The sequence below is a fragment of the Rhea pennata genome, chromosome 20, assembly GCF_028389875.1.
Source record: "Rhea pennata isolate bPtePen1 chromosome 20, bPtePen1.pri, whole genome shotgun sequence".
NCBI lineage: Eukaryota > Metazoa > Chordata > Aves > Rheiformes > Rheidae > Rhea > Rhea pennata.
Genome location: NC_084682.1, coordinates 5,289,223 through 5,312,997, shown reverse-complemented (window position 1 = coordinate 5,312,997; position 23,775 = coordinate 5,289,223). Strand labels below are relative to the sequence as shown.

At 76.1% G+C, this 23,775-nt stretch overlaps 3 protein-coding genes across 20 annotated transcripts; 1 reads left to right on the top strand and 2 right to left on the bottom strand.

The window, feature by feature from the left end:
* Positions 1-978: 978 nt before the first annotated feature.
* GIT1 (GIT ArfGAP 1) lies at positions 979-8,746 on the bottom strand. 5 transcript variants are annotated; one of them, XM_062592228.1, is made up of 22 exons: positions 8,659-8,746; positions 6,707-6,840; positions 6,501-6,613; positions 6,311-6,416; positions 6,132-6,218; positions 5,887-6,017; positions 5,702-5,796; positions 5,566-5,608; positions 5,373-5,399; positions 5,148-5,196; positions 4,968-5,040; positions 4,327-4,424; positions 4,127-4,238; positions 3,917-4,044; positions 3,214-3,366; positions 2,900-3,127; positions 2,607-2,660; positions 2,351-2,437; positions 2,154-2,227; positions 1,880-2,062; positions 1,721-1,784; positions 979-1,628 (listed from the first exon to the last, which is right to left on the bottom strand). In XM_062592228.1, the coding sequence occupies exons 1-22, from the start codon at positions 8,708-8,710 to the stop codon at positions 1,416-1,418; spliced, it is 2,304 nt and encodes a 767-aa protein (XP_062448212.1). In that variant the 5' UTR covers positions 8,711-8,746; the 3' UTR covers positions 979-1,415. The 5 variants fall into 5 exon arrangements, with proteins under 5 accessions (XP_062448212.1, XP_062448214.1, XP_062448213.1 ...); XM_062592230.1 differs by lacking the exon at positions 2,607-2,660; XM_062592229.1 differs by lacking the exon at positions 5,373-5,399.
* Positions 8,747-11,291: 2,545 nt separating this feature from the next.
* ANKRD13B (ankyrin repeat domain 13B) lies at positions 11,292-17,738 on the top strand. Of its 8 annotated transcripts, none has more exons than XM_062592312.1 (15): positions 11,292-11,444; positions 14,331-14,466; positions 14,582-14,706; positions 14,790-14,835; positions 15,022-15,165; positions 15,261-15,450; positions 15,554-15,620; positions 15,711-15,792; positions 15,887-15,951; positions 16,053-16,183; positions 16,346-16,503; positions 16,633-16,785; positions 16,872-17,032; positions 17,197-17,273; positions 17,376-17,738. In XM_062592312.1, the coding sequence occupies exons 1-15, from the start codon at positions 11,334-11,336 to the stop codon at positions 17,590-17,592; spliced, it is 1,863 nt and encodes a 620-aa protein (XP_062448296.1). In that variant the 5' UTR covers positions 11,292-11,333; the 3' UTR covers positions 17,593-17,738. The 8 variants fall into 8 exon arrangements, with proteins under 8 accessions (XP_062448296.1, XP_062448291.1, XP_062448295.1 ...); XM_062592307.1 differs by having other exon boundaries at positions 17,197-17,277; XM_062592311.1 differs by lacking the exon at positions 11,292-11,444 and adding an exon at positions 12,384-12,595 and having other exon boundaries at positions 16,913-17,032; positions 17,466-17,738.
* Positions 17,739-18,889: 1,151 nt separating this feature from the next.
* Positions 18,890-23,415, bottom strand: CORO6 (coronin 6). Of its 7 annotated transcripts, none has more exons than XM_062592537.1 (11): positions 23,255-23,412; positions 21,711-21,910; positions 21,434-21,556; positions 20,977-21,106; positions 20,721-20,902; positions 20,300-20,419; positions 19,923-20,027; positions 19,695-19,840; positions 19,548-19,605; positions 19,221-19,451; positions 18,890-19,090 (listed from the first exon to the last, which is right to left on the bottom strand). In XM_062592537.1, the coding sequence occupies exons 2-11, from the start codon at positions 21,906-21,908 to the stop codon at positions 18,968-18,970; spliced, it is 1,416 nt and encodes a 471-aa protein (XP_062448521.1). In that variant the 5' UTR covers positions 21,909-21,910; positions 23,255-23,412; the 3' UTR covers positions 18,890-18,967. The 7 variants fall into 7 exon arrangements, with proteins under 7 accessions (XP_062448521.1, XP_062448522.1, XP_062448523.1 ...); XM_062592538.1 differs by lacking the exon at positions 23,255-23,412 and adding an exon at positions 23,023-23,114; XM_062592539.1 differs by lacking the exon at positions 20,300-20,419 and having other exon boundaries at positions 23,255-23,415.
* Positions 23,416-23,775: the final 360 nt, after the last annotated feature.

Sequence of the window (23,775 nt, the reverse complement as noted above, 5' to 3'; positions counted from 1 at the left end):
CTCATATATAACCTGTATTAATTGTATAGATTGTGCATTTAAAGCTGTTACCAAGTTGTCAGAAAAATACGAGAAGAGAAAAAAAGGAAAAAAAAAAAAAAAGGTCATATGTAATATTTTGTTTGTAAGTATCCTTTGTATCATAGCAAAGGAAATGTTAAAAAATCAACTGTAATAAAGTAATTTTAGTACGTGGAGTGTCTGCTTGCGTTTCCGAGGCAGTGGGGAGGGGGTGACGCCTGCCCGCTCCCCCTCCGGCTCCCGCTGCGGCGCAGCTCGTCCGGGACGCGGGTGGCCGGGCGCAGCCGGCCGGGCTGGGTCGAGCTGGGCTACCCCAGTGCGGGCCCTTTGGGGTCCCCGAGAACCAGCGGGGCTGCGCAGGGGTCCCAGGTCGCTGCACTGCAGCATTGCCGTCCCCGTTACCGTGGCAACGAGATGCAGTGCATGCCCGTTGCTATGACAACCGCTTTTGCAGCTGTAATTGGGGGGGGGGGCTAGGGGGCAGCCGCTGCCCCGGCACCCCCCCCTTAGACTTTGCACACCCCCAGGCCGTGCTGCCGCAACAGGGGGCTGCCCCCAAAATCACTGGGTTTAGCCACAGAAATACCCGTGTTTAGCTCCCCTCCTCCACCTTTTTTTTTTTTTTTTTTTTTTTTTTTTTTTTTTTTGGTTTTGGCCCACTTTTCCCCACCAGCTCCCGGGGGGGGGGGGGCGCTGCAGCATGGCCGGGGGGGGGCTCTGGGTGCCCCCACGAGCACCACCTCTTATTTTTGCCCCCAAACAATCCCCCACCTCTCCCAGCAGCGCTAGGATTCCCCCCCCCCCCAACACCAGCACCACCCCGAGCCTTCCTCCTCCTTCTCCTCCTCCTCCTCCTCCAGGCCAGCAGCCCCAGGCACCCATCGGCTGGGGACCTGGCTGAGGGTGGCGGACCCCCGCAGCGACCCCCCCACCCCGAGCAGCGGAGGCAGGCGGGGGCCCGTGCGACGCTCACATCTTTATTGATACAAATGTACAAGACGGGGGGTAGAGCGGGGCCGGGGGCGGCCGGGGGCCCCCGCCGCGCGCACCCCCCCCCCCGGTCCAGTGTAATGCCGCAGGCGGCGAGGTGGGGGGGGGGTCGCATCCCCGCCGCCGCGGGCGGCTCCGCGCGCTCGGTGCGGGATAAGTTAGGGGCGCGGGCGGCACGGCGCGCGGCAGCGGCTCCGGGCACGGGACGGGGGGGAAATATATATATACACAGAGAGGAGGGGGCGCGGGCCCCCACCGCGGGCCTCGGCCGGAGGACGCGCTCAGCACCGGCTCCTCCGCCGGCTCGGCAGGGCGCCCGCGCGGAGGAGAAAAAAAAAAAAAGGGGGGAGGAAAAAAAAAAAAAAATCAAATGATCGCGGGCGAGGCGGCGCGGCGCCGGGGGCTCACTGCTTCTTCTCCCGCGTGGTGATGGTGACCAGCTGCTTGGCGGCCTTGGCGATGTCGTAGGCGCACTGGATGACCTGCTGCGTCAGGAGCTGGTAGTCCACGGCGGCGCCCGGCTCCGGCGGCACCGTCTTGCGGCACTCGCTCTGCAGCCGGTAGGCGCTGGCGTTGAGCAGCCGCAGGGAGCTCCGCACCGTCTCCAGCGCCGGCTTCTGCAGGGGCGGGGGGGACACACGGACACGAGGTGGGCGCCAGGCCCCCCGGGGGCACGGCGCCCGCCGCGGCCGCCCCCGCGCCCGCCTACCTTGGGGAAGAGCAAAGCCATCTCCGTGACGGCCGAGTGGATCTTCTCCGAGCAGGGCACGAAGCTGGGGGCGAGCAGAGGGGTCAGCGCTGGGCCCTGGGGGGGGGGGGGGCCGCCTCCGAGGGGCCGCGGGGGGCTGGACCCCCGCCCCAGCCCCACCTGTCGTGCTTGGACTCCTGCGCAGCCCGCAGCAGCTCCTGGATGTTCTTGGTGACCTGCTCGGTTTTGAGGATGACGTCCTCGGTGCTGGGCAGCCCCGGGTCCAGCTCCCCGTCCAGCGGGTCCAGCTCGTGCGCAAAGTCCTCCTCCTTGCTCAGCTCCACGAACCGCTTCCCCTCCACGCTGGGGGGGGGTGTGGGGGGCGCGGGGGGTGAGGGCCGCCCGCCTGCCCACCCGCCCCGGCCCCCGGCGCGGCCCCCGGCCCGGCGCTCACCTGAGCAGGAGCTCACCCGCCTGCGTGTTGTCGTAGTCGCTGTCGGTGCCGCTGCCGTGCCGGTCCAGCTTGCTCTGGGAGCGGGACGGGGGGGGGGGGAGAAGAGGCAGCATCAAGCTCTGCCCGGCCCCGGCCCCACGGCGGGGGCTGGGGGTCCCGCCGGCCCCCTCCCCGGGAGCTGCCACCCGGTACGTCACCATGTGCCGGGCACCGTCGGGCGGGCAGGAGAGCAGCGGGGAGGACGGGGGAAAGGGCACCGAGGAGGCAGACACACCTTTCCGGATCTGGAGGGGGGAAAGACGGCGCTGGAAGCGGGGAGGAGGGGGCGGGGGGGAAAGGGGGTCGCGGTGGCGGGCGGGAGAGGACGGGCGCGGGGGACGCCGGGGAGCCGCCCGCGGCCGCCGCCGGCGCCGTGCAGGGGCCCCGCGGGCCGCGCAGGATGCGGCCCCTTACCCGGTACACGCTGGCCGGGATGTGCACGGGGTACAGAGCCTCGTCCTCCGCCTCCTGGCGACACACGGGAGGTTAAGAGGTGCCCGCGGCCCTCCGCCGAGGAGGGGGCCACCCCCCCCCCAACCCCACCGGGGACGTCGCCACCCCGCCGGGGCGGCTGCAGCTCAGCACCCCGGAGGGGTTCGCAGCGAGAGCGGAGCCGCGCAGGGCGCGCGGCCGCGGGGGCGCCCGGCGGAGGGGGGGGGGGGGGGGCCGCCGCCGTGCCGGGAGCGCCGCGCGCCCGCCGCACTCACGCTGGAGCCGAAGGGCTGGAGCCGCGTCACGAGCTCCTCCGCGGGCTGCCCGAAGGGCTTGAGCGCCGAGCCGGGCTCGTACATGGAGAAGGCCTGGCGGTCCCGGCGGTGCGCGGCGGCCGGGCCCGGGGGGTGCCCGTGCTCCGGGCGCTCGCTGGGGGCCGGCGCCGGGTGCGTGGGGCCCGTCTGCTGCCGGATCTGCGAGTTTTCCGACTGCAGCTTGTGGATCTGCAGGAAGAGGTGAAGCGGGGCAGGGGCGTGAGCCGCGAGCGCTGCCGGGCGCCCCCGGCCCGGCCCCGCGGCCCGGCACCCACCTCGCGCTGCAGCCGGCGCAGCTCGTCGCTCAGGCTGTTGTTCACCTTCATGAGCTGCTGCACCTTGGCCTCCGAGGCCGCCAGGGCCTTCTTCACCTCCAGGTACTCCTGCAGCGTGATGGGGCCGTCCGACAGGTCCGAGGAGTCCATGCTCTGCGGGTAGAGGTGCTCAGCACCAACTGCGGGACCCCCCCGTGGCCATCCCCTGGGCTTCGGGGCGCGGGAACGGGATCGCCCACTCCTGGGGGCCAGGACCCCCCCCGCGGCCATCCCCTGGGCTTCGGGGCGCGGGAACGGGATCGCCCACTCCTGGGGGCCAGGACCCCCCCCGCGGCCATCCCCTGGGCTTCGGGGCGCGGGAACGGGATCGCCCACCCCTGGGGGCCGGGACCCCCCTGCGGCCATCCCCGGGGCACCAGGGCATGGGAACGGGATCGCCCACCCCTGGGGGCCGGGACCCCCCCGTGGCCATCCCCTGGGCTTCGGGGCATGGGAACGGGATTACCCACTCCTGGGGGCCGGGAGCCCCTGCGGCCATCCCCAGGGCACCAGGGCATGGAAATGGGATCGCCCACCCCTGGGGGCCGGGACCCCCCCGCGGCCATCCCCTGGGCTTCGGGGCACGGGAACCGGGTCGCCCACCCCTGGGGGCCGGGACCCCCCCACGCGGCCATCCCCGGGGCGCCGGGCCGGCGGCGCTCACCCGGGCACGGTTGTTGCGCGAGGCGTTGCGCAGCAGCTCCTGGTCCGTGTCCTCGTCGGAGGCGACGCTGTCGTAGTCGTGCTGGTCGTCCAGGTCGCTCTGGCTCCGCAGCGAGTAGTCGAGGGCGTCTGCGGGCCGGGGGCGCGGTGAGCGGCCGCGGCGGGGCGGAGCGGGGCGCCCCCCGCGCCCCCACCCCCCCGTGCCCCCCACCTGTGGGGCTCAGCAGGCTCTTCCCCTGCTGCCGGCGCTTGGCTTCGCCCAGGATGTCGATGAGCAGCGTGGCGAATTCCCGGGCGTTGAACCGCGCCAGCTTCTGCCGGCCCTGCCGGGGCGGGGGGGGGGGAATAAATAAGTGATAATAATAATAATAATAAAAACAGGAGGGGCGGGGGGCGCCGGGGGCGGCTCACCTGGTTGCGGGTGGCCGAGTACTCGGGGTTGACGGGCAGGAAGGGCACGGCGCTGCGCTCCGTCACCAGCGTGCTGTGGTTCTGCGTCGTCAGCCAGACTGCGGGCGGGCGCCGCGTCGGCACCGCCGCACGCCGGAAGGACGCGGCCCCCCCCCCGGCCGCCGCTGCCGTGGGGCCAGCCCCATCCCGCACCCCCCTCCCCAACCGCGGGGTCCCATCCCGGACCCTCCAGGGCCACCCCCCCCCCCCCCCCTGCCGCCCCGACGTGCCGCCCCCTCCGGGCTCTGCGCAGCCCGTGCCCCACTGGCCGCAGCTATGGGGTGCCCCCCCCCCCCAGCCGTGAGCCCCCCACCCCCCACCCCGCGCCGGGGACGGACAGACGCCGCCACCGGCACCCACCTCCGGGCTGCGCCCGCGCCGCAGCCCCCCGCGCGGAGCAAACGGCCCCCCGGGCCCCCGCCGGAGGAATGAGGAAGGAGGGGCCTGCGGTCCCGGCCTCCTCCTCCTCCTCCTCCTCCGGGAGCGGCGCCGAGCCGAGCCGAGCCGAGCCGAGCCGGGACGGCCGCCAGCGCCGGCCCCGCGGCGCGCCGGAGGGGGTCGGGGCCGCTATGGGGCGGGGGCCCCGCGGCGCCCCGGCTCACCCGCGTCGTTCTCGCGGCGGTCCACCTCGTCGTACACGTCCATGGCCAGCTCCTCGAAGAGCCGGTTGCTGAGCTGAGGAGGGGGAGCGGGGTGGAGGGGGGGGGTGAGCATCAGGCGGGGGGTTGCCAGTTTGGGGGGGGGGGCGCCACCCCCTGCCCCCCGCCCTCGGCCCCACTCACCGCCTGCAGCTTCTTCTTGGCCGCCTTGGCCAGTTCGGACAGGTCGAGGCTGCCGGGAGGAGGAGGAGGAGGAGGAGGAGGAAGAGGAGGTGTGTGTGTGGGGGGGGGACGCACAGAGCCGGTGCCTCCCCCGGCCCGCTGCCCCCCCCCCACCCCCCCGCGTGTGCCCGGCGCCCTGGACGGGGATGGGGGGCGAGGGGACCCCCGGAGCCCGGCGGACTATACCTCTGTGCCACGCACTTGGGGCGCACCCTGCGCTCCGGAGAAGGCAGCGGGGGGAAGAACAGGACAGAGCAGGACGTTAAACGCGCGCGCACGGACCCCCCCCCCCAACCCGCGACCCCCTTCCCCAGCCCCGATTCCCCCCCCCCCCCGACCCCGGGGCGGCGGTGCTGGAGCGGGGCCGGCGGGCGCTCACCTGTCCGCCATCTGCGGGATGATGTAGTGCCCGTTCTTGTGGTCTGCGCAAAGACAGCGGCGCCGGTGAGTGCGGACCCCCCCCCCCCGCCGCCGCCGCCCCGGCCCCCGGCCCCCGCCGGCGCCCCGGCACTCACCCGGCTTCCTCCCGCAGAGGTAGAAGGCGAGCCGGTCGGTCAGCTCGTACTGGCACTCCACCAGCCGCTCGGCCAGCTCGTGCTGCGCCGCCTGCCTGCGGGCAGCGGGCAGCGGTGAGCCGCGGCCCCCCCCGGCACCGCCGCCGGCCCCCCGCCCGCCCCCCCCCCCCCCGGCTGCCCCTCACCTGGCGTAGTCGATGGGGGTCCGGCCGTTGACGTCGGGCGCCCCGGGGTCCGCGCCGTAGACCACCAGCAGCTCCGCTTGCAGGATCTGGCCGGCCTTGGCGGCCACGTGCAGCGGCGTGGTGCCCTTCTCCTGCGGCGCGGCACGGCGCGGCACGGCGCGGCACGGCTCAGCACGGCGCGGCTCCCCCGGCCCCGCGCGCCCCCCTGGCATCCCCCCCCTCCACCCGCAGCGCGGGGCTCTCACCGGGTGGAAGAAGTTGGCCTGGGCGCCCAGCGAGAGCAGGCGAAGGCAGGTCTCCAGGTTGCCCGTCCGCACGCTCGAGTGCAGTTGCTGCGGGGGAGGCGGGCGGGCGGGGGTGAGGGGGGGGCCGCCGGCTCCCGGCCCCCAGCCCGCGCCGCGCCGGGGCCGTGCCCGCCTCCCACCTTGCTGAGGTCCTTGGCGGTGACCCCGTCGTCGTCCCGGCACGGCAGCTTGTGCACGAACGCCAGCATCTGGTACTTGGCGCGGATGAACTCCGACTTGGTGGGGCTGGGGAGGAGACGGGGCTGAGGGGGCTGCGCAGCCCCCTCCCCACGGCACGGCACGGCACGGCACGGCACGGCCGGCACTTACTGCACTTTGTCCTGGGGGTTGGCCTTGCGGCGCCCGCTCTGCACCTGCGCCGGGTCCAGCAGCGAGTGCTCCCAGATGGAGTTGGCACCGTTGCTGGCCAAGGTGTGCACCATCTGGGGAGGGGGCCGGCAGGGCAGCGTGAGGGCGGGGGGGGGGCGGCGGCGCGCCGGGCCGGGGCAGGGGGGCGCGCCGGGCTGGACACCCACCTGGAGCAGCGTGGCGGGCCAGGGGCTGTGGCGCAGGTGCTTGACGATGGAGATGTGGCGGCCCAGGCTGCGGTGCACGCTGCAGCACTCGTCGCAGATGAGCACGCCGCGGTTGATGGAGGCCCAGCCGGGGTCTGCGGGGGGGGGGGTGTCACGGGGCGCCTCCCCCCGCCCCGCTGCCGCAGCCGGGGATGGGGGGGGGGGGGGCGGCCGAAACCCCGAGGTTTCCCTGGCTACCGCTGCGAGCCTGCGGCTTGGGGGGGGGGAACGCGGAGGTTTCCCGTAGCAACAGGGCCCCCGCAAAACGGGAAAAGGGGGTCGGGGGCAGAAGGCGGCCGAGCCCCGGCGGGGCACAGGCGGCGGCGGGGGGGGGGGGGGCCGCCCCGCGGGGCGCAGGTGCCGCGGCCCCCCCCGGGCGCCCCCGCCGCGCCGGGGCCCTTTGTATCCGCCGGAGAACAAAGGGCCGTTTGAGAGGCCGCCGGGCGCTCCGGCTCCGCGCTGGCACCCGGGGGCGGGCGACGGGGGGGGGGGGGGGCCCTGCCCGCCGCGCCGCTCCCCGGCGGCCAAACCCGGCTCAGGGACGAGGCGAGGGCGGGCAGGCGGGCGGGGGTCCGCGAGCCGCCGCGGCCCCTTTCCCGTTATCCCCGCGGATAGAGCCCGGCGGGCGGCGATGGAGCCAGCCCGCCCACCCCGCTCTTCCTTCCTGCGCCGGCAGAAAGGGCGGCCGGGGGGGTGCCGGCGCGCGGGGCCCCCGTCGCTCCGCCGACGCCGGCGCGGCCGGGCCCGGCGGCTCCGCGCGCGCAGATGGCCGGGCCGCGGGGCGCCGCGGGAACAGCCCGCCGCGCGGGCGGCGGGAGCGGCAGGCAGAGCCGGGAAGGCTCCCCGCAGCCCGCCGGGAGCCCCGCGCCGCTCTGCCGGCTGGGCCTCCCCGGGCGGCACCGCACGGCACGGCACGGCACCGCACAGCCCCCGGGGCGGCGAAGCGGCGGCGCGGGAGGAAACCGGCCCGCTGGACTTTATAACTCATTTCCTCACATGGCTGCCGGGTGATAAGAGATTGGGAGAAACTGGTTTCCATTTCCGCAGCCCGGGAGGAATCCTTGACGCACGGCAAGCCTGGCCGAGATGCTCCGCGCCCGGCCGGCGGGCCCCGTCCTGCAGCGCCGGGCGCCGCGGCTCGCCCGCCAGCGCAGGGGAGCGCCCGAAGCTGTGGGGCAGCTCGGCTCCCACGCGAGCCCCGCGGCTCTCCTGGCAGGATCCGGCCCTTGGCACGTGGCCGGAATAAATCCAGCACACCCTTCGCCCGGAGGCGGCTTTCCGGGCCCGGCTCGGAGCGAGCCGCGATGCTCGGCCCTTTTCATTCATTAGCTCAGCGCCGCCGAGATTCGGCGCGGTGGGGCCGGCCGCGGGCAGCGGCGTGGGGGGCCGCCGCGGCCCCCAGCCCACCTCCCCGCCGGCGGCGCGGGGCGGCTGCCTGGCCCCCGGCGCGGGGGCTGCCGGGGGCGCGAACCGCCTTGCCCAGGCTCAGGCTTCGGCTTGCGGCGGGCCTGGCGCGGGCGGCTGGGGGGGCCGGGCTGGAGCGGGCGCCCCTCGGCGATGTGGGGCGGAGGGGGGGGGGGCAGAGGGGTCCCCCCGCGCTGCCGCTGGCCGGGTCCCCGCTGCAGCCGGCGCAGCCCGGGTGCGCCCCCACCCCCCACCCCCGCGGGGCTGCGAAGGGCTGGTGGGGCCGTGCCGGGGGGGGGGGCTGGGGCGCACCGGGGGCCTCGCTGCGGGCGGCGGCGGGGGGGAGGGCCGGCTAGGGCCCAGCGGGGGCACGTTGGGGGGCGGCCGGGGCACTCCCGGGGGTGCAGCGCGGGTGCAGCGCGGGGCCCCCGGGCGCTGCCGGGGGGCGCGCAGGGGGCTCCCCGCGGGGAGGCGGCGGCGGGGGCGGCGGCGGCGGGGGCGGCCCTTACCTGGGGCGCTGCAGTCGGCGCACACCTCCGCCCGCTGCGCCTTCCGGGACATCCTGAGCGGCGAGGCGGGCCCGGGCCCGGCCGCGGGCCTCTGCGCCAGCGTGCGGCGGCGGCGCGGCGCGGGGCCGCGGCGGCGCGGCGCGGGGGGGGCCGGCCCGGCGGCGCGGCGGGCGCCGGGGGGGCGCCGGGGGGCCGGGGCCGGGGCCGGCGGGGCCGCGGCGCGCCGGGGCTGCCGGCTGCTCGCAGCGCCCCGCGGCTCCGCAGGAAGCGGCGCAGGCCCGGCCCCGCCGGGGGAGGGGCCGCGCCGCCCCCGCCGCGCCGCCGCCGCCGCCGCCGCACCGCAGCCCCCGCGCCGCCCCCGCGCCGCCCCCCGGCAGCGCCCGGCCCCGGCCCCGCTCCCGCCGCCGGCCGCGGCCCCCGCTGCGCGCGCTGCCCCCGCGCCGCTCCCGCTCCCGCACCTGCGCGCCCTCCTGCTGCCCGGCCCGGCCCGGCCCGGCCCGGCCCCGGCCCCGGGCACCCCAGCCCCAGGCCGGGACAGCTCCCCCCCACCCCCCCCCCACGCACCCCCCGTTCCAGGGCACCATCCTGGACCTGCTCCTGGTGCCGGTCACAGCCCCAGTTCTGAGAGCACCCCTGCCCCCACCCCCGCTCCTGCCCCCCCTGCTCCTGGCACCCCCCGCTCCTGCCCCCCCTGCTGCTGGGCACCCCAGTGCTGTTCCTGGCACCCCCTGCTCCTGCCCCCTCCCCCCCTCTCCCCCCCGCTCCCGGCACCCTCTGCTCCTGGCCCTGCTCCCGGGCACCCCAGCGCTGCTCCTGGGCACTGTCCTGCACCTGACCCTGGTCGTGGTCCTAGGCCCACCGCCCTCCTGGTCCTGGGCACCCCAGCCTCAGTACTGGGCACCCTCCTGGCCCTGCCCCCGGGCGCCACAGCCCTGGCCACCCCCCTTCTCCTGGAGTCCCTGCTGTCAGCCCCAGTCCTGCGCACCCCAGTCCCACGGCTGCCCCCCACCCTGTGCGCCCTGCCCAGCCCCGGTGCCCAACATGGAGCGGCACCAGCAGCCCCCGCGCCCAGGTTGGGCTGGGGGCCAAGGGTATCCCCCCCCCCAGGCTCCCTGCCCAGCTCTGGGGGAGGTTAGCAGGACTCCTGGCTCTGGGCCACGGCCTGGCTGAGGGCCACGGTTCCCCCCCCTGGAGGAGGGGGGGGGCGGCCCCCAGCCATGGAGCCCCGTGGGGCGGGCGAACGCCTCGGCGGCCGCGCAGGGCCCTGCGGGGCCTGGCTCCCCCCGCGACGGGGCCGGCACGAGGCGCTTTTTGGTGTGGCAGTGGGTAGACAGGGTCTGTTCGGGGTCCCCCCCCCCCGGGATCCTTTCCACTCCCAGAGCTGGGGACACCCCGAGACCACCAAGCAGCCGGAGGGGCCCTGAGCCGCACGAGCCGGGCACCTCCTGCAGCAGTGCGGTGGGCCAGGGCCGCTCCTCGCCCCCGCCCCAGCTCGGCCGGATCCTGCGCCCCGGCATCACCGCGGGGCAGGCTCCGCGGGCACCGGTGACCTCATCACCGGTTGCTATGGAGATGGCTTTTGAGGACGGGGGACCGCAGCTGGGGGGGGGGGGCGCAGGGGAGCTGGGGGATGCTGCACGGGGTGGGGGTCCCTGGGGAGCCGGGAGCGGGGCTGGTGCAGGACGGTGACAATGGGGCTGTACGGCTCGGGGCTACGCTACGGCGGAGGGGAGCCGTGAGCGGGGGCAAGGCCGTGGGGTGCCGGGCGGGCCGTGCCGGGGGCAGCCAGCAGCAGGGCCTGCCGGGCCCTTCCCGCATCCGTGCGGATGCTGCGGCACGAAGGGGCGTGCTGCGGGGCTGGCATCCCTGCCCCGGGGCTGGCAGCACTGTGGGGCAAGTGTCGCTCGCTGCCCGGAGGACAGGAGAGCCGTGGGGCGGGCACGCCGGCCCGGCAGCCGGGAAGGGCACCGGGGGCCGGGGCGGGCGCCAGCGGGGAGGCCGGGAGCGGGGAGGCCGGGAGCGCGGTGCTGGGAAGGCCCGGCCTCGCATTGTTCTCCGGCAGCGGCCGGAAAACACGACTCCCGCCCCGGAGAAACACAGGCGGAAAAGGAAACGCAGGGGCAGGGGCCGCGGGCCTGGCCTTTCGCCGTGGAGGGGGGCCACGGCGTGGGGGGGGGGGGGGGCATTTGGCACCCGCTGGCGCCACCGCGTCCCCAAGGGGCTTTGCCGCTTGCCCACCTTGTGCCAAGAGGAGAGAAGGGGGGAGAAAGCGGCCGGGGGGGGGGAATCTGCTGGGGTGGTCGGGGGCCACTGGGGTGTCCCTACGCAGCCCCCTGCGCACGGCCCCATGGCGCGCAGGGGCCCGGGGGTCCCTGGGGGTGCGGGGCTGGGGGACGCGGTGGGAGCCCGGGGCGGGGGGCGGGCGGTGCCGGTGGGAGGAGGAGGAGGAGGAGGAGGAGGAGGAGGAAGGCGATGCAGGCGCGGGGAGGGGGGGGGAACTACAAGTCCCATGAGGCCGGGCGGGTGCCGGGGGGAAGCACGGGCCGCGGGGGCGCCGCGCCGCCCCGCGCCGCCCCGCGCCCCGCTCCGCGCCCCGCGCCCCGCTCCGCCCCGCCGCGCCGCCCCGCGCCGCCCCGCGCCGCCCCCCGCGCCCGCCGCTCCAGCATGCACGGAGGATGCTCGCGTCTTGCTCAGGCAGGAAGGGGCCGGAGGGCAGGTACCCGCTCCACTACCTCGTCTGGCACAACCGCGCCCGCGACCTGGACCGGGAGCTCAGCGCCAAGCAGGTGGGGCCGCGGGCGGCGGCGGCGGGGCGGCCCGGCTCGGCCCGGCCCGGCCCGGCCCGGCCCGGCTCGGCTCGGGCTGATGCAATGCTGCCGCCGGGCTTGCAGAGCTCCGCGGGCTGCAGCCGAGTCCCCTGCTCAGGGATGGGGATGGAGATGAGGATGAGCATAGGGATGAGGATGGGGATAGGGATGGGGATGGGGATGGGATGAGGATGATGATGGGGATGAGGACGGGGAGGGGTGTCCCCCCCCCCCGCGGTGGCCCTGATGCTGGCAGGGCTCTGCAGCAGGGCGGAGGGACCAGCCGGGGGTACCCAGGGGTGCTGAGGTCCGCGTCGGTGGCCTTGGGGTCCCCCCAGCCTGGGGAGCGCACATCTGTGCCAGCCACCACCAGGGTCGGTGCCACCCCCAGGTCCCCAGTGCCCCCCAGTGTACCCAGCCCCACGTGCCCCCAGCTCCCACAGCCCTGCTAGGCCCACTGGGCCCCCAGAGCTGGGCCAGCCAGCGGTGCTGGCCCAGTAGCAGGTGCAGCCCCCGGACTGCAGCCCCCATCTCCCCCTGCTCCAGCCAGATCCCTCTCTGGGGTGCGCTGGGCCCTGGCACCATGGGTCCCCCAGGGTGCAAACCCATCGGCACCAGGAGGCTGTGCAGGGTGGGGGGAGCCCCCCGGCTGGAACGCCTCCCCTGCAGCCGGCTGCCGGAGCATCCCCAGGCGGGCTCCCCCGGCCTCCCTCTCCCCGGTGGCGTTTGCAATTCAGGTAATTAAAACCCAGCCCCAAAGACGCAGGAAACCGCAGGCGCTCGAGTGAGGCTGGCGGTGAGCGAGGCTCTGCCCCGGCGTCCCTCTCCACCCCGCACGGCTCCCGGCCCCTCCGCTCGCCGGTGGCCCCAGCGTCGGCTGCGCTGCGCCGCGGGGGGCATCCCGGGTGGGGGGGTTGCGGGGCTGCCGCGATGCTCCCACCGGGGAGCTCCCACCAGGGTGCTCCCGCCAGGATGCTCCCACCGGGATGCTCCCACCGGGATGCGGGCGACAGCTCCCGCCACACCCGCCTCCATTGTGGGAGCCGGCCGGGGGGCTGCTGGCGCCCGGCACCGCCGCGGCCTCGGCCCTGCTGCCCCCGGCGACATCACCGGCAGATTTTATTTCCGTGGTAATTTGGGGTCATTTTTCCCAGGAGCTTGGCGCGCCGGAGATCAAAGATCGCCTCCGAGGCGGGAGGCACGTGTGCCGCCGGCTCGGCCGTGGCGAGGAAGCGCGTGGCGGGCTCCAAAAGCGGGAGGGCAGCTTCGCCCCCCCCCCCCCACAGCGTGCAGCCCCCGCCGGCGGAGGGGCTTCTCCCGTCGCCGTAGCCGTGCCGCAGACGTCACCACTGCCATTTGCACGGCGAGCGGAGAGCGAGCCGCGTGCGCGCTCGGGCGCTGCCGGGGGGACGCCGCTGCTGGGGGCTGCCGGGGGGAGCCGAGGCCGAGCCCACGGGTGCTGGCGGGGGGCTCCGGGGGCAGGCGGCCGTCCCACCGGGCAGCAGCCCCGGGCAGGGCAGGCGGCGGGGCCGCGCCGCCGTCCCCGAGGCCCCTCGTGCCGCCCGGGAGCGCTGCGGGGCCGAGCCCCCGGCAGCCCCGGCTTCGCAGGGCAGGGACTGCACGGAGCTGGCAGCGGGCAGGGAAGGGGCTCATCCTGCCCCCCGGACCCCGCTCCAGTGGTCCGGGAGCGTCGGGGCCTGGGCACAACCCGGGCGCTGAGCTGTGCCGCACGCCGCGGCTGGCTGGCAGCTTGCGGAGCCGGGGGGGCCACGGCCCCACCGCTGAGGGGGTCACAGCCTCGGGAAGGGCAGCGCCCGGGGGGCTGTGCTGCACCCCCGACCGGGAGCTGCGCCAGCCCCAGCACCCAGGCTGAGCTCCGGCTGGGGAAAACTGGGTCGCGCTGGGTCCCCTGGGGCTGGATCCAGTGCGGGGGCCGCATCCTGCTCAGCGCCGCTGGGGGTGAAACCAGGGCATCCTGCGCCCCGGGAGCCCTGCTGAGCCTGCGGCGCCCGTCCCCTGGCTGGGGGGCGTTTGCTTTAATTAGAGCCTTTTCATTAGTGCAATTAAGATGAAGCAGTCGCCGTGGAGAACGTTTTTGCAGCGCGTTGTGCTCCCCGCGAGCCGGAGGGGCCGCGCGGCTCTGGCAGTGTGTCGCTCGCTCCGTGAGGCTGCCCGGGGTGCCCCGGGGATGGGGGGCACCCGCCGGCCGGGCTGGCCACCCCCCCGCGGCGGGGCCCCCCCCATCCCCGGGGCGGCGGGCCGTGCCGGGTCCGGCGGCGCTGCAACAGCGAGGAGCGCCGGGAGAGCCGGCTCCGCTTGCGGACGAGTGCCGGGGTGGGGGGGCTGGGGCGGGCGCTGCTGCAGCCCCCTTACCCGGGGCCCCGGGTTTGGCGGGCCAGGGGCAGCGTCGGGACGCCCTCGGCACGGCCCCCGTGCGACCCGCGCAGGGGTGCGATGCCGCGCCACTGCGCGGGGACCGGGCCGCCGTTCCCCTCGGGAGCGCCGGCGGGGAGGGATTCCCCCGGGCTGGCTCCGAGCCGGGCTGCCGGCTTGGCAAAAACAAACTGGGCTGGCCGCGCGGCCCCCCGGGGCCGGGGATCCTCGGAGCGGACGCGTGGCTCCCGCGGCGCCTCCCGCCCCCGCGTCAGCCTGGGCCACGCGTGCGCTCCGGCCCCGGCCCCGGGTGCCCGGCAGCTGCTCCCCCCTCCCCGGGCCGCCCCGGGCCGCCGGCAGCCTCCGGCGGTGCGGAGCCCTGGGCACCACGGTGTCTCCGGGCTGGGGGGGGGCACAGGGAGCCAGGGATGCTCTCGGAGGTGGGGAGCGCCGGGGCGAGGGGCGCCCTGAGCCCCCGCTGCGCCCCGGCAGGCCGACATCGAGCAGCTGGACCCCCGCGGACGCACCCCTCTGCACCTGGCCACCACGCTGGGCCACCTCGAGTGCGCCCGGGTGCTGCTGAAGCATGGCGCCGACGTGGGCAAGGAGAACCGCAGCGGCTGGACGGGTGAGGCGTCCCCGACCGGGAGGCTGCGCTCGCCGGCCCCCGCGCCGCGCCGCGCCGTGCCGCGCCGTGCCGTGCCGAGCCGCGCCGCTGGGCACTGCCTGTCTCCTCCCTGCAGTCCTGCAGGAGGCCGTGAGCACCCGCGACCTGGAGCTGGTGCAGCTGGTGCTGCGCTACCGCGACTACCAGAGAGCCATCAAGCGCCTGGCCGGGATCCCCATCCTGCTGGAGAAGCTGCGCAAGGTGGGCTGCCACCGGCCCCGCCGGCCGGCCGCGGCGGGGGGCCCCGCGCCGGGCTCCCCGCGACGCCTCTGTGCTCCCCGCAGGCTCAGGACTTCTACGTGGAGATGAAATGGGAATTCACCAGCTGGGGTAAGCTCAGAGCGGGACGGAGCCTTCCCCGTCTCGACCGTCGCCTCCGTCCCCGTCCCCGGTCCCGTCCCGCCTGCGCCCTGTCTTCGCAGGCGCAGAGGTGCTGGGTGCCCGGGCATCCCCTGCCCAGCCCGGGGTGGGACACGCCGGGTGGTGCTGCCACGGGCTGCGGCCGTCTCTCCCCAGTGCCCCTGGTGTCCAAGATCTGCCCCAGCGACACGTACAAGGTGTGGAAGAGCGGCCAGAACCTGCGGGTGGACACCACGCTGCTGGGCTTCGACCACATGACCTGGCAGCGGGGCAACCGCAGCTTCGTCTTCCGCGGGCAAGGTGAGCCGGGCCGGGTCGGCCGCCTCGCCGGGGAGCGCGGCGGGCGCTGGGGCCGGCCGGCCCCGCGCGCCCTGACCCGGGCCCGCCCCCCGCAGACACCAGCGCGGTGGTGATGGAGATCGACCACGACCGGCGGGTGGTTTACTCGGAGACGCTGGCCCTGGCCAGCCACGACCAGGAGGTGCTGCTGGCTGCTGTGCAGCCCACCGAGGAGCAGGTGATGGGGCGGCTCACGGCGCCCGTCGTCACCACGCAGCTCGACACCAAGAACATCGCCTTCGAGAGGTGGGACCCGCGGCGGGGGCCGGGCGCCGGGCGGGTGTCCTGGGCAGGGCCACCCGGCCCGAGGGAGACCCCCCCCTTCACGGCTGCCTTGCGCCGCCCCCAGGAACAAGTCCGGGATCCTGGGCTGGAGGAGCGAGAAGACGGAGATGGTGAACGGGTATGAGGCCAAGGTGAGGGGCAGGCGGCGGGCAGGGCTTGGACCGTGCGGGGGGGCTTGCTGGGGGAAATTGCGCTCTCTGGCATGGGTGCTCCTCGCCCAGGTCTACGGCGCGTCCAACGTGGAGCTGATCACGCGGACGCGGACCGAGCACCTCTCGGACCAGCACAAGGGCAAGAGCAAAGGTGGGGCCGGGCCGCGCCGGGGGCTGCACCGGGGGCCGCGCTGGGGCCGCGCCGGGGCCGCACCGGCTCCGCAGCTCACGCGCGTCTCCCGCAGGCAGCAAGACCCCGCTGCAGTCCTTCCTGGGCATTGCCGAGCAGCACGTGGGGCCCAACAACGGGGTGAGCGTGCCGGCCGGGGGGGGGGACGGGGACGGGGGACACGTGGGGCCGCGGCCGCCGCAGCCGTGCCCGCGCCGACCCGCGCTGCCGTGTCCCCGCAGACGCTGATCACGCAGACGCTGAGCCACACCAACCCCACGGCCATCACGCCCGAGGAGTACTTCAACCCCAACTTCGAGCTGGGCAACAGGGACATGGGGCGGCCCATGGAGCTCACCACCAAGACGCAGAAGTGAGGAGGCGAGCGGGGCTCGTGCCCCACCGCGGCGGCGGCGTGGGGGGGTCCGGGAGGGCAGCGCTGCCCCCCCCCCCCGCTCCACGCAGCCTCCCCGGGGAGAGGCCGGGGGTGGCGGGCCGGTGGCCGCCCCCAGCCTGGCGCCTCGTCCGCGTGCAGGTTCAAGGCGAAGCTGTGGCTGTGCGAGGACCACCCGCTGTCGCTGTGCGAGCAGGTCGCCCCCATCATCGACCTCATGGCCATAAGCAACGCGCTCTTCGCCAAGCTGCGGGACTTCATCACGCTGCGCCTCCCGCCTGGCTTCCCCGTCAAGATCGGTGCGGGCGGGCGGGCGCCGGGCCCCGGCCCCGAAGCGGGGAGCGCTGCCGCCCACTCCTCCCCGCACCTGCCTCAGCCCCGTTTTTTATTCCCCCTCTATTTTTTTCTTTTTCTTTTTTTTTTGGAAGAAATCCCCATCTTCCACATCCTCAACGCCCGCATCACCTTCGGCAACCTCAACGGGTGCGACGAGCCCGTCAGCTCCCTGCGCCAGAGCCCCAGCAGCGAGGCGCCCTCGCCCAGCAGCGACTCCTCCAGCGTCAGCAGCTCCAGCTCCCTGAGTGCGTGGGGGGCGGCGGGGAGCCGGGGCCGGGAGGGGGGAGGGGGGGGGAGCCGTGCCCAGGCGCCCACGGGTGTCTCCCCGCAGCCTCGTGCCGGGCGTGCGAGATGGACCCGTCGCTGTTCGAGGTGCCGCGGGGCTACAGCGTGGTGGGCAGCCACCAGGACGCGCTGCGGGAGGACGAGGACGACCTGCTGCAGTTCGCCATCCAGCAGAGCCTGCTCGAGGCCGGCAGCGAGTACGACCAGGTGGGCTCGCGCCGCCGCCCCCCCCCCCCCAAAAAAAAAAAAAGAAAAAACAAATCCCGGAGAAACAGAGCCTCCGAGAGCCCCCCCCCCCACCCCGCTGCCCCCTGCAAGGGGGCAGCACCCGGCGGGGACGGGGACGGGCTCCGAGCGCCGCTCTGCCGCAGGTCACCATCTGGGAAGCGCTGACCAACAGCAAGCCGGGCACCCACCCGCTGTCGCAGGAGGGCCGCCGGGGAGACAGGTTGGTAAGGACCGGCCAGTCCCCCCGGGGCGGGCGCCGGGCGCCGGGCGCCGCGCTCACGGCCCCGCGCCGCCTGCCCCCCCCCCCCTTGCCCTCTCCCAGGACTCCCCAGCACACGGCGGCGCCCCGGCCCCCCGGGCCGCCGCCGCCGCCGGGGGTGGGGGGCGGCGGGCCCAGCGCCCTGTTCCCCAGCTACGCGGAGCAGCTGCGGCTGGCCATGGCGCTGTCGGCGCGGGAGCAGGAGGAGGCCGAGCGCCGGACGCGCCAGGAGGAAGAGGAGCTGCAGCGGATCCTGCAGCTCTCGCTGACGGAGAAGTGACCCCGCGCTGAGCGGCCCCCCACCGGCTCTGCGCCCCAGGGTGGGGGGGACGGGGCCGTGCCCGGGGCCACGGAGCCGCGCCGGACGGGGTCCCGGCAGCGCGCGGAGCCGCGGGCGGCAGGGGTCAGTCCGAACGGTGCAGAGGCCAAATCGGGGGGTGGGATGGGGGGGGAGCAGGATTTGGCCCAGGGGTGGGAGAAATCCCCTGCAGCGGGGGTGGAAGGGAAGGGCCGGGGTAGGGAATGCAGGGGGGCTCGGCCCCACAGCTGGGGCAGCACTGGGGGCAGTGGGGACGGCGGGGGGCAGCCCCACAGACTGCACCCCACACCCTGAGCGCCCCCCCCCCCACCATGCTGTGGGCCCCTTGGGGAGGCCGGGGAGGGGGGGAGGGCCCATCCTGCCCCAGAGCTATGGGGCTGGCGGCTGGGCCCCCTTGGCCAGGCGCTACCAAGTGCACTTACCCGGGAGCTGCTCTGCCTGCCATGGGGGGGGGGGGGGTTCAGCCCCACTGCACCCCGCGGCGGCACGGGGATGCAGCCCCCCCCACCCCACTGCGGAGGGTGGGGGGCGGGGGGCAGCTGGGGCAGCAATGGGGGTGCCTGCGTGGGACGCCCCGGGGTCACACTCCCCCCCACACACACACACACTCCCCTGCTCCGGCCCCCCCCCCACGCTCCCCCTCCGATTCCCCCTCTCTGGCTGCCCCCTGGCAGCACTGCGCCCTCCTCATCCCGGCCCCCACCCCCCCTGGAGAAACCTTCAGTCAAATGGTGCTAACCCCGGCCCCCCCCCCCCCGGGGCCGCCCCCCGGGGCTGCCCGCCGCGCCGGGGCCGCCGGCCCGCTCTTTGCACACGGGGCCGCGGGGCTCGCTCCCGCCGGCCGGGCCCGGGACTCTTCGTAGCGACCCGTGCCGGCGGCCCCCCCCCCCCTCCACCACCACCCTCCGTGCACCCCACACGCGGCGTCTGGGCCGGGGCCGGGAGCCCGAGCAGCTCCGAGCGCGGCCGACCCCAATAAACGCTCTTTAACGGTGGCCTCTCGCCGGGCTCTCTGTGGCTCTGCCGCCGGGACGGGGCGCGCGGAGCAAAGCGCCGCTCGGGGAGAGCCCCCGGCGCCCTTCGGGGCCCCCCCCCCGGCGCCAGCCTCGGCTCGCGCGGCGAGGGCAGGCCCGGCGGGGCGCTGCGCCGTCCCGGCCCCTCGGAGCAGCCCCCGGCGCCGCGGGACGCCCCGGCGCAGCCGGAGCAGGGATGCGGCCTCGGCTCCGCGGGAAAGAACGGGGCTGCGGCCGCCTCCCCCTGCGGAGACTCGGGTTTAATCCCCTTTTCGGTAGGGCTGGTCCAGCCCAGCTCGGCCGGGCCGGCGCGGGCCGCGGCGCTAGGCCGTGCCGTTGGTGAGCTGGCAGAGCTTGCTCTCCAGGTCGGAGATGCGCTTCTCCTGCGCGCGGACCGTCTCCTTGAGCGCGCGGATCTCCTCCAGCACCTCCTCCAGAGCGGGCCGCTGCGGGGAGGGGGGGACGCGCCGGGCTCACGCGCCCGCCCCGCGGCCACCCACCCCCCCCCCGGCTCCCCCAGCCCCCCCGGCGCGGCGAGGCCGCTGCCGCCGCCGCGCGCCCGCGGAGCGCACTCACGGAGAGGCCGGAGGCGCCGGCGGCCGGGCCGCGGCGGTGCCCCGGGGGCGGCCGGTGGTCCAGGACATTCTTCTTGAGGACCTTCAGCTCGCGGTTCTTGAGCGGCACGTAGCCGTCCCGCAGCGAGACGAGGATGGGCTCGGCGTCCTTCCCCGCCAGCCACTCGTCCGCCTCCAGCGCCGGCTCGGGGCCCGGTGTGTCGGGGTACAGGTCGTCCTGGAAGAGGTCCGACTGCGGGCGGGGGGGGGGGGCGGCGCGTGGGACGGGGTGTGTCCCCCCCCCCCCCCAGCGGCGCGGCCGTCACCCCCTCGCCCCCGGGGCGCCCACCTTGCGCGGCACCGTCATGACGATGGGCTCGCACTTGCGCTCGTGCAGCTTGAAGAACCTGCGGGCGGAGGCGGTGAGGGGGCTGCGCGGGGGCCCCCCCCGGCCCCCTCCCGGCCCCCCGGCTCCCCCCTCCCCGGCCCCACGCACCGGGCGATCTCGCACTTGCTGACGTCCAGCCCCCGCTTGGGCATGAAGCCCATGCCGCGCTGCGGCTCCTTGCTGCTGTAGGTGCTCAGGTAGTGCACGTAGGGCGCCTCGGCCGTGATCTCGAAGTAGCGGATGCTGCTGTCGCCCTGCGGGCGCGGGGCCGGGCGTCAGCGGCGGGCAGGGGGGGCGGGTGGGTGGCCCGCGGGGCCGCCCCCGCCGCCGGCTCACCTTGCCGCACAGGTAGACGATGCTGGAGTCGGGGTCGTAGAAGGGCAGCAGCACCCCGTTGCTCGTGTCCATCTCCTGCAGGGCGATGGGCTCCTCGAAGTTGTTCTTGGTGGGGGGCGGCAGGGTGAGCGGGGGCGGCCCCGGGGGGGGGGCCTAGCCGCGGGGCGCCGCGGGCCCGGCGCTCCTCTCCCGTCCCCCCGCCGCCGCCGCCGCCGCCCTGGGCCCTCTCCTCGTGCCCCCCACCCCGCCGGGGCTGCTCCGGCCCCGCGCCCCGACGCAGCGCGGCACGGGGGTGGGGGCGGGGGGGGCTCCCACGGGGACGGACGGACGGACAGGCGGCCAAGTTCCCGCAGGAGCGCTCCACGCGGCCTGGTTACCGGGTCCCACAAGCCCAGCTCCCGCTGGCTCATCCTGGTAAAGCCCGTGGTGAAGACGTGTCCCTCGCGGGTGAAGATGGCCCGCACGGGCCTCATGCCTTCGTGGGGCGCGAACCGCTCCTGGCGCGCGGAGGGCGGAGAGCGCCCGCGTCAGCGCGGGGCACCGCGGCGGCGCCCGGGCCTCCCCGCCGGCCCGCACCGGGACCCGGAGGCCCGGCTGGCGCGCGGGGCACCGCGGCGGCGCCCGGGCCTCCCCGCCGGCCCGCGCCCAAGGTCCTTCGCCCCTGGCCGTGCAGGCGGCGCGGCGGGCGCGGGCGCCGTCGCGCGGCCCCGGCCTTCTCCCGGCGGCGGGTTGGAGCCCGCCCGCGGAGGCGGCGCGGCCGGGCAGAGCCCCCGACGCGGGCGCCCCGGGGCCACTCACCGCCACCACGCGCCGCTGGCGGGGGTCGATGACGCGCACCCGCTTGTCCTTGCAGGCGGTGACGAGCAGGCTGCCGTTGCGGTTCCAGCCCACGTTGTAGATGAGGTCGGTGTGCATGTCCTCCAGCGCCAGCAGCGTCTCGCCCGTGCCCACGTTCCAGAGGATCACCAGGTTGTCGCCGCCTGCCGGGAGCGGGCACGCCGTGGCGCCGGGGGCCGCGCCGGGCGCCGCGGGGCCGCCCCGCCGCCGGCCTCACCTGCGCTCAGCAGGACGTTGCGGGCGGTGGGGTGCCAGGCGAGGATGCCCACCCGCTTGGAGTGCCCCTCCAGCGTGACCACGGGCTCCGTCAGGTTGCGCACGGGCACGTAGTCGGGGATCTGCCACACCTGGGCGAGCAGCGGGGCGAGCGCCGGGGAGGAGGCGCGCCCGCCCCGCCGAAGCGACGCCGACGGACCCGGCCCCGCCGGCGGGGGGAGCCCGGCCCGGCCCCCGGCACGGCTATTCCCGGGTGCCGAGCCGCCGGCGCGGGTATATTTAGCGCAAACTGCTGCATCATGGAGCGAGCGGCAGCCGCCAGCGCGGCCGCTTGGCACCCGGGGTAAAAATAGCCCGGTGACACGTCCCGGGCGGCCAAGGGGGTGGGGGGACGCGCTGGGGGCTGCCCCCCACCCTGGCGCCCCGGCTGGGCCCGGGCTCCCCGAACGCGCCCTTACCATCACCGTGGTGTCCTCGGAGGCGCTGGCGATGACGTTGTCGTTGTGGGGGCACCAGTCGATGTCCAGCACCGGCGCCGTGTGCCCGGTCACCAGCGGGTGGTTCTTGTCCACGCGGCCCGTCTGCCAGGCGGAGGCGGTGGTGGACGGGGGCCGCGGCGAGGCCGCCGGGGACCCCCCCCCCCAGGGAAACCGAGGCACACGGCGTGCAGCTCCGGCACGAGGACGACGACGGGGTGCCCGGGGCGTCCCCCCGGCACGGCACGGCTCCGCTCACCTTGGCCAGGGGCAGGACGATGAAGGCCCCCCCTCCGCCCGACTCCACGATGATGGCCAGGAACTTGGGGTTGACGGCGCAGAAGGAGCTGTCCCACGTCACCTTGGAGACGCGGATGTCCTCGTACATCTGGTCGGCCTTCACCGGCTGGCCGAAGACGTGCCGGAACTTGCTCTGGCGCACCACGCGGCGGCTCATGGCTGCGGACGGGGCCGTCAGCGCCCGCGGGGGCTGCGCCGGGACGCCGAGACCTCCCGCGGCAGAGGGGACGCGGGGATGGGCGCCCGCCCCCCTCCAGGCTCGGCATGAACCCCGCGGGGACGCCCAGAGCCTCCGGACCGGCTCGCGGACGCCCGCCGCCTCCCCTGGGGCACCTCTCTGCGGGAGGAGAGGCCCCGGCGCCCTGCCTGCGTGGGGAAACTGAGGCACCGAGCGCGCAGCGACACGGCTCCACTGCCCTGGGTAGGAACCCGGCGATTTTTGGACGGGGCCCGGGCAGCGCTGAGCCGAGGCAGATCTGCCCGGGCCCTGCAGCCCTTGCGCTCCCCGGCGGCCCCCTCAGCATCGCTCCCAGCCTGGCAGGGCAGCATTGCGGCCAGGCGTGGGGGGGCCAAGGCTCGACCCCCCACCCCCACCCCTGGTCCTGGTACCGGGGAGGGTCCCTGTGCCCGGTGCAGTGCGCGACGTGCTGCTGGGCTGCCCCAGCACTGCGGCCCGATGGCACGAGCCCCACGCTGCCCCCGGGGAGGGAGCAGGGGTCTGCGGGCACCAGCAGCTCCAACCACGCCGGCTGCCCGTGCCCAGGTGGGAGGGGACGCGCACTGCACACCACCGCCAGCCCCTCACGGCCCCAGCGCACGTGTCTGCCAGGCCCAGGGAAGCAGCGAGGGGGCTCAGCAGCAGCAGCCCTCCGGGGCTTTTGCAGCACCTTATCCAGCAGCAGTAGGAGCACATCTCGGCCAGGGAGAGGATGGGGCCCAGCTGGCTGGGCAGGGTGCGGGCAGGGTGCGGGCAGGGGCTGTGAGCAGGGCCGGACAGAGTGCAAGCAGGGTGTCAGCAGGGCCGGACGGGGTGCAGGCGGGGTGCAGAGCGGTGCAAGCAGGGGCTGGAGGAGGTGTCGGGGGTTGTGAATGGCTGGACGGGGTGCCGGCAGGGTGCAGGGGGTGCAAGCAGGGGTCGGGTCAGGTGGAGGCAGGGTGCAGGCAGGGTGCGGGGGTGCAGAGGGGTGCAGAGGGGTGCAGAGGGGCGCAAGCAGAGCCGGGCGAGGTGCAGGCGGGACAGCCCTGCTCCTGCTTCCCGGCCGTGCCATTACGTTGCCACAGTTGAATCCGCAGCGGCTGCTCCGGGAACGACCAGAGGTCACTTTCCAAATATAGCCCTCTGCTGCCGGGACGGCGGGCGGGCGAGGGGCCGCGGGCCCGGGGGGGCCCGGGGGGCCCGGGGGGCCGCGAGCCGCCGCCCCGCCGCCCGCGGCCCGCACGGCCCGGCCCGGCCCGGCTCGCTCCCGGCGCGGCCCCGCCGGCGCGGCGCGGCTCGGCTCCCACCTGCGCTCCGCGGCTCCTGCGGGCGCGGCCGCCGCTGCGCCCCGCTCCGCCCGGCTCCGCTCCGCCCGGCCCGGTCTCGCCCCCGCTCCGCCCGGCTCGGCTTGGCTCGGCCTGGCCCGGCCCGGCCCGGCCCGGCCCGGCTCGGCTCGGCTCGGCTCGGCTCGGCTCGGCACAGCCGGGCGCGGCGCGCAGAGCCGCTGCCGCAGAGAACAGCTGAGCGGAGCCGGGCGCCGGGGCCGGCACAGCCCCCCCGCGGCGGGCACCGGGAGGCGGGGGGCCCGGCCCGGCCCGGCCCGGCCCCCAGGGATGGGGTCTGGCCTGGCACACCCAACCCCCGCCCCTAGGGGCCCCTTCCACCGCAGCCGGGGGAGCCCCAGGGTGCCCACAGCCCCCAGCATGGTGCGCAGGCGGGTGACGGGGGGCCAAGCCAAGCCCCCCATCCCGCTAGACCCCCTGGCTGCTGCTGCCCCGGGGGCCACCTCTGCCCAGGGCTCGAGCCAAGCGGGGTATGGGGCGGCTGG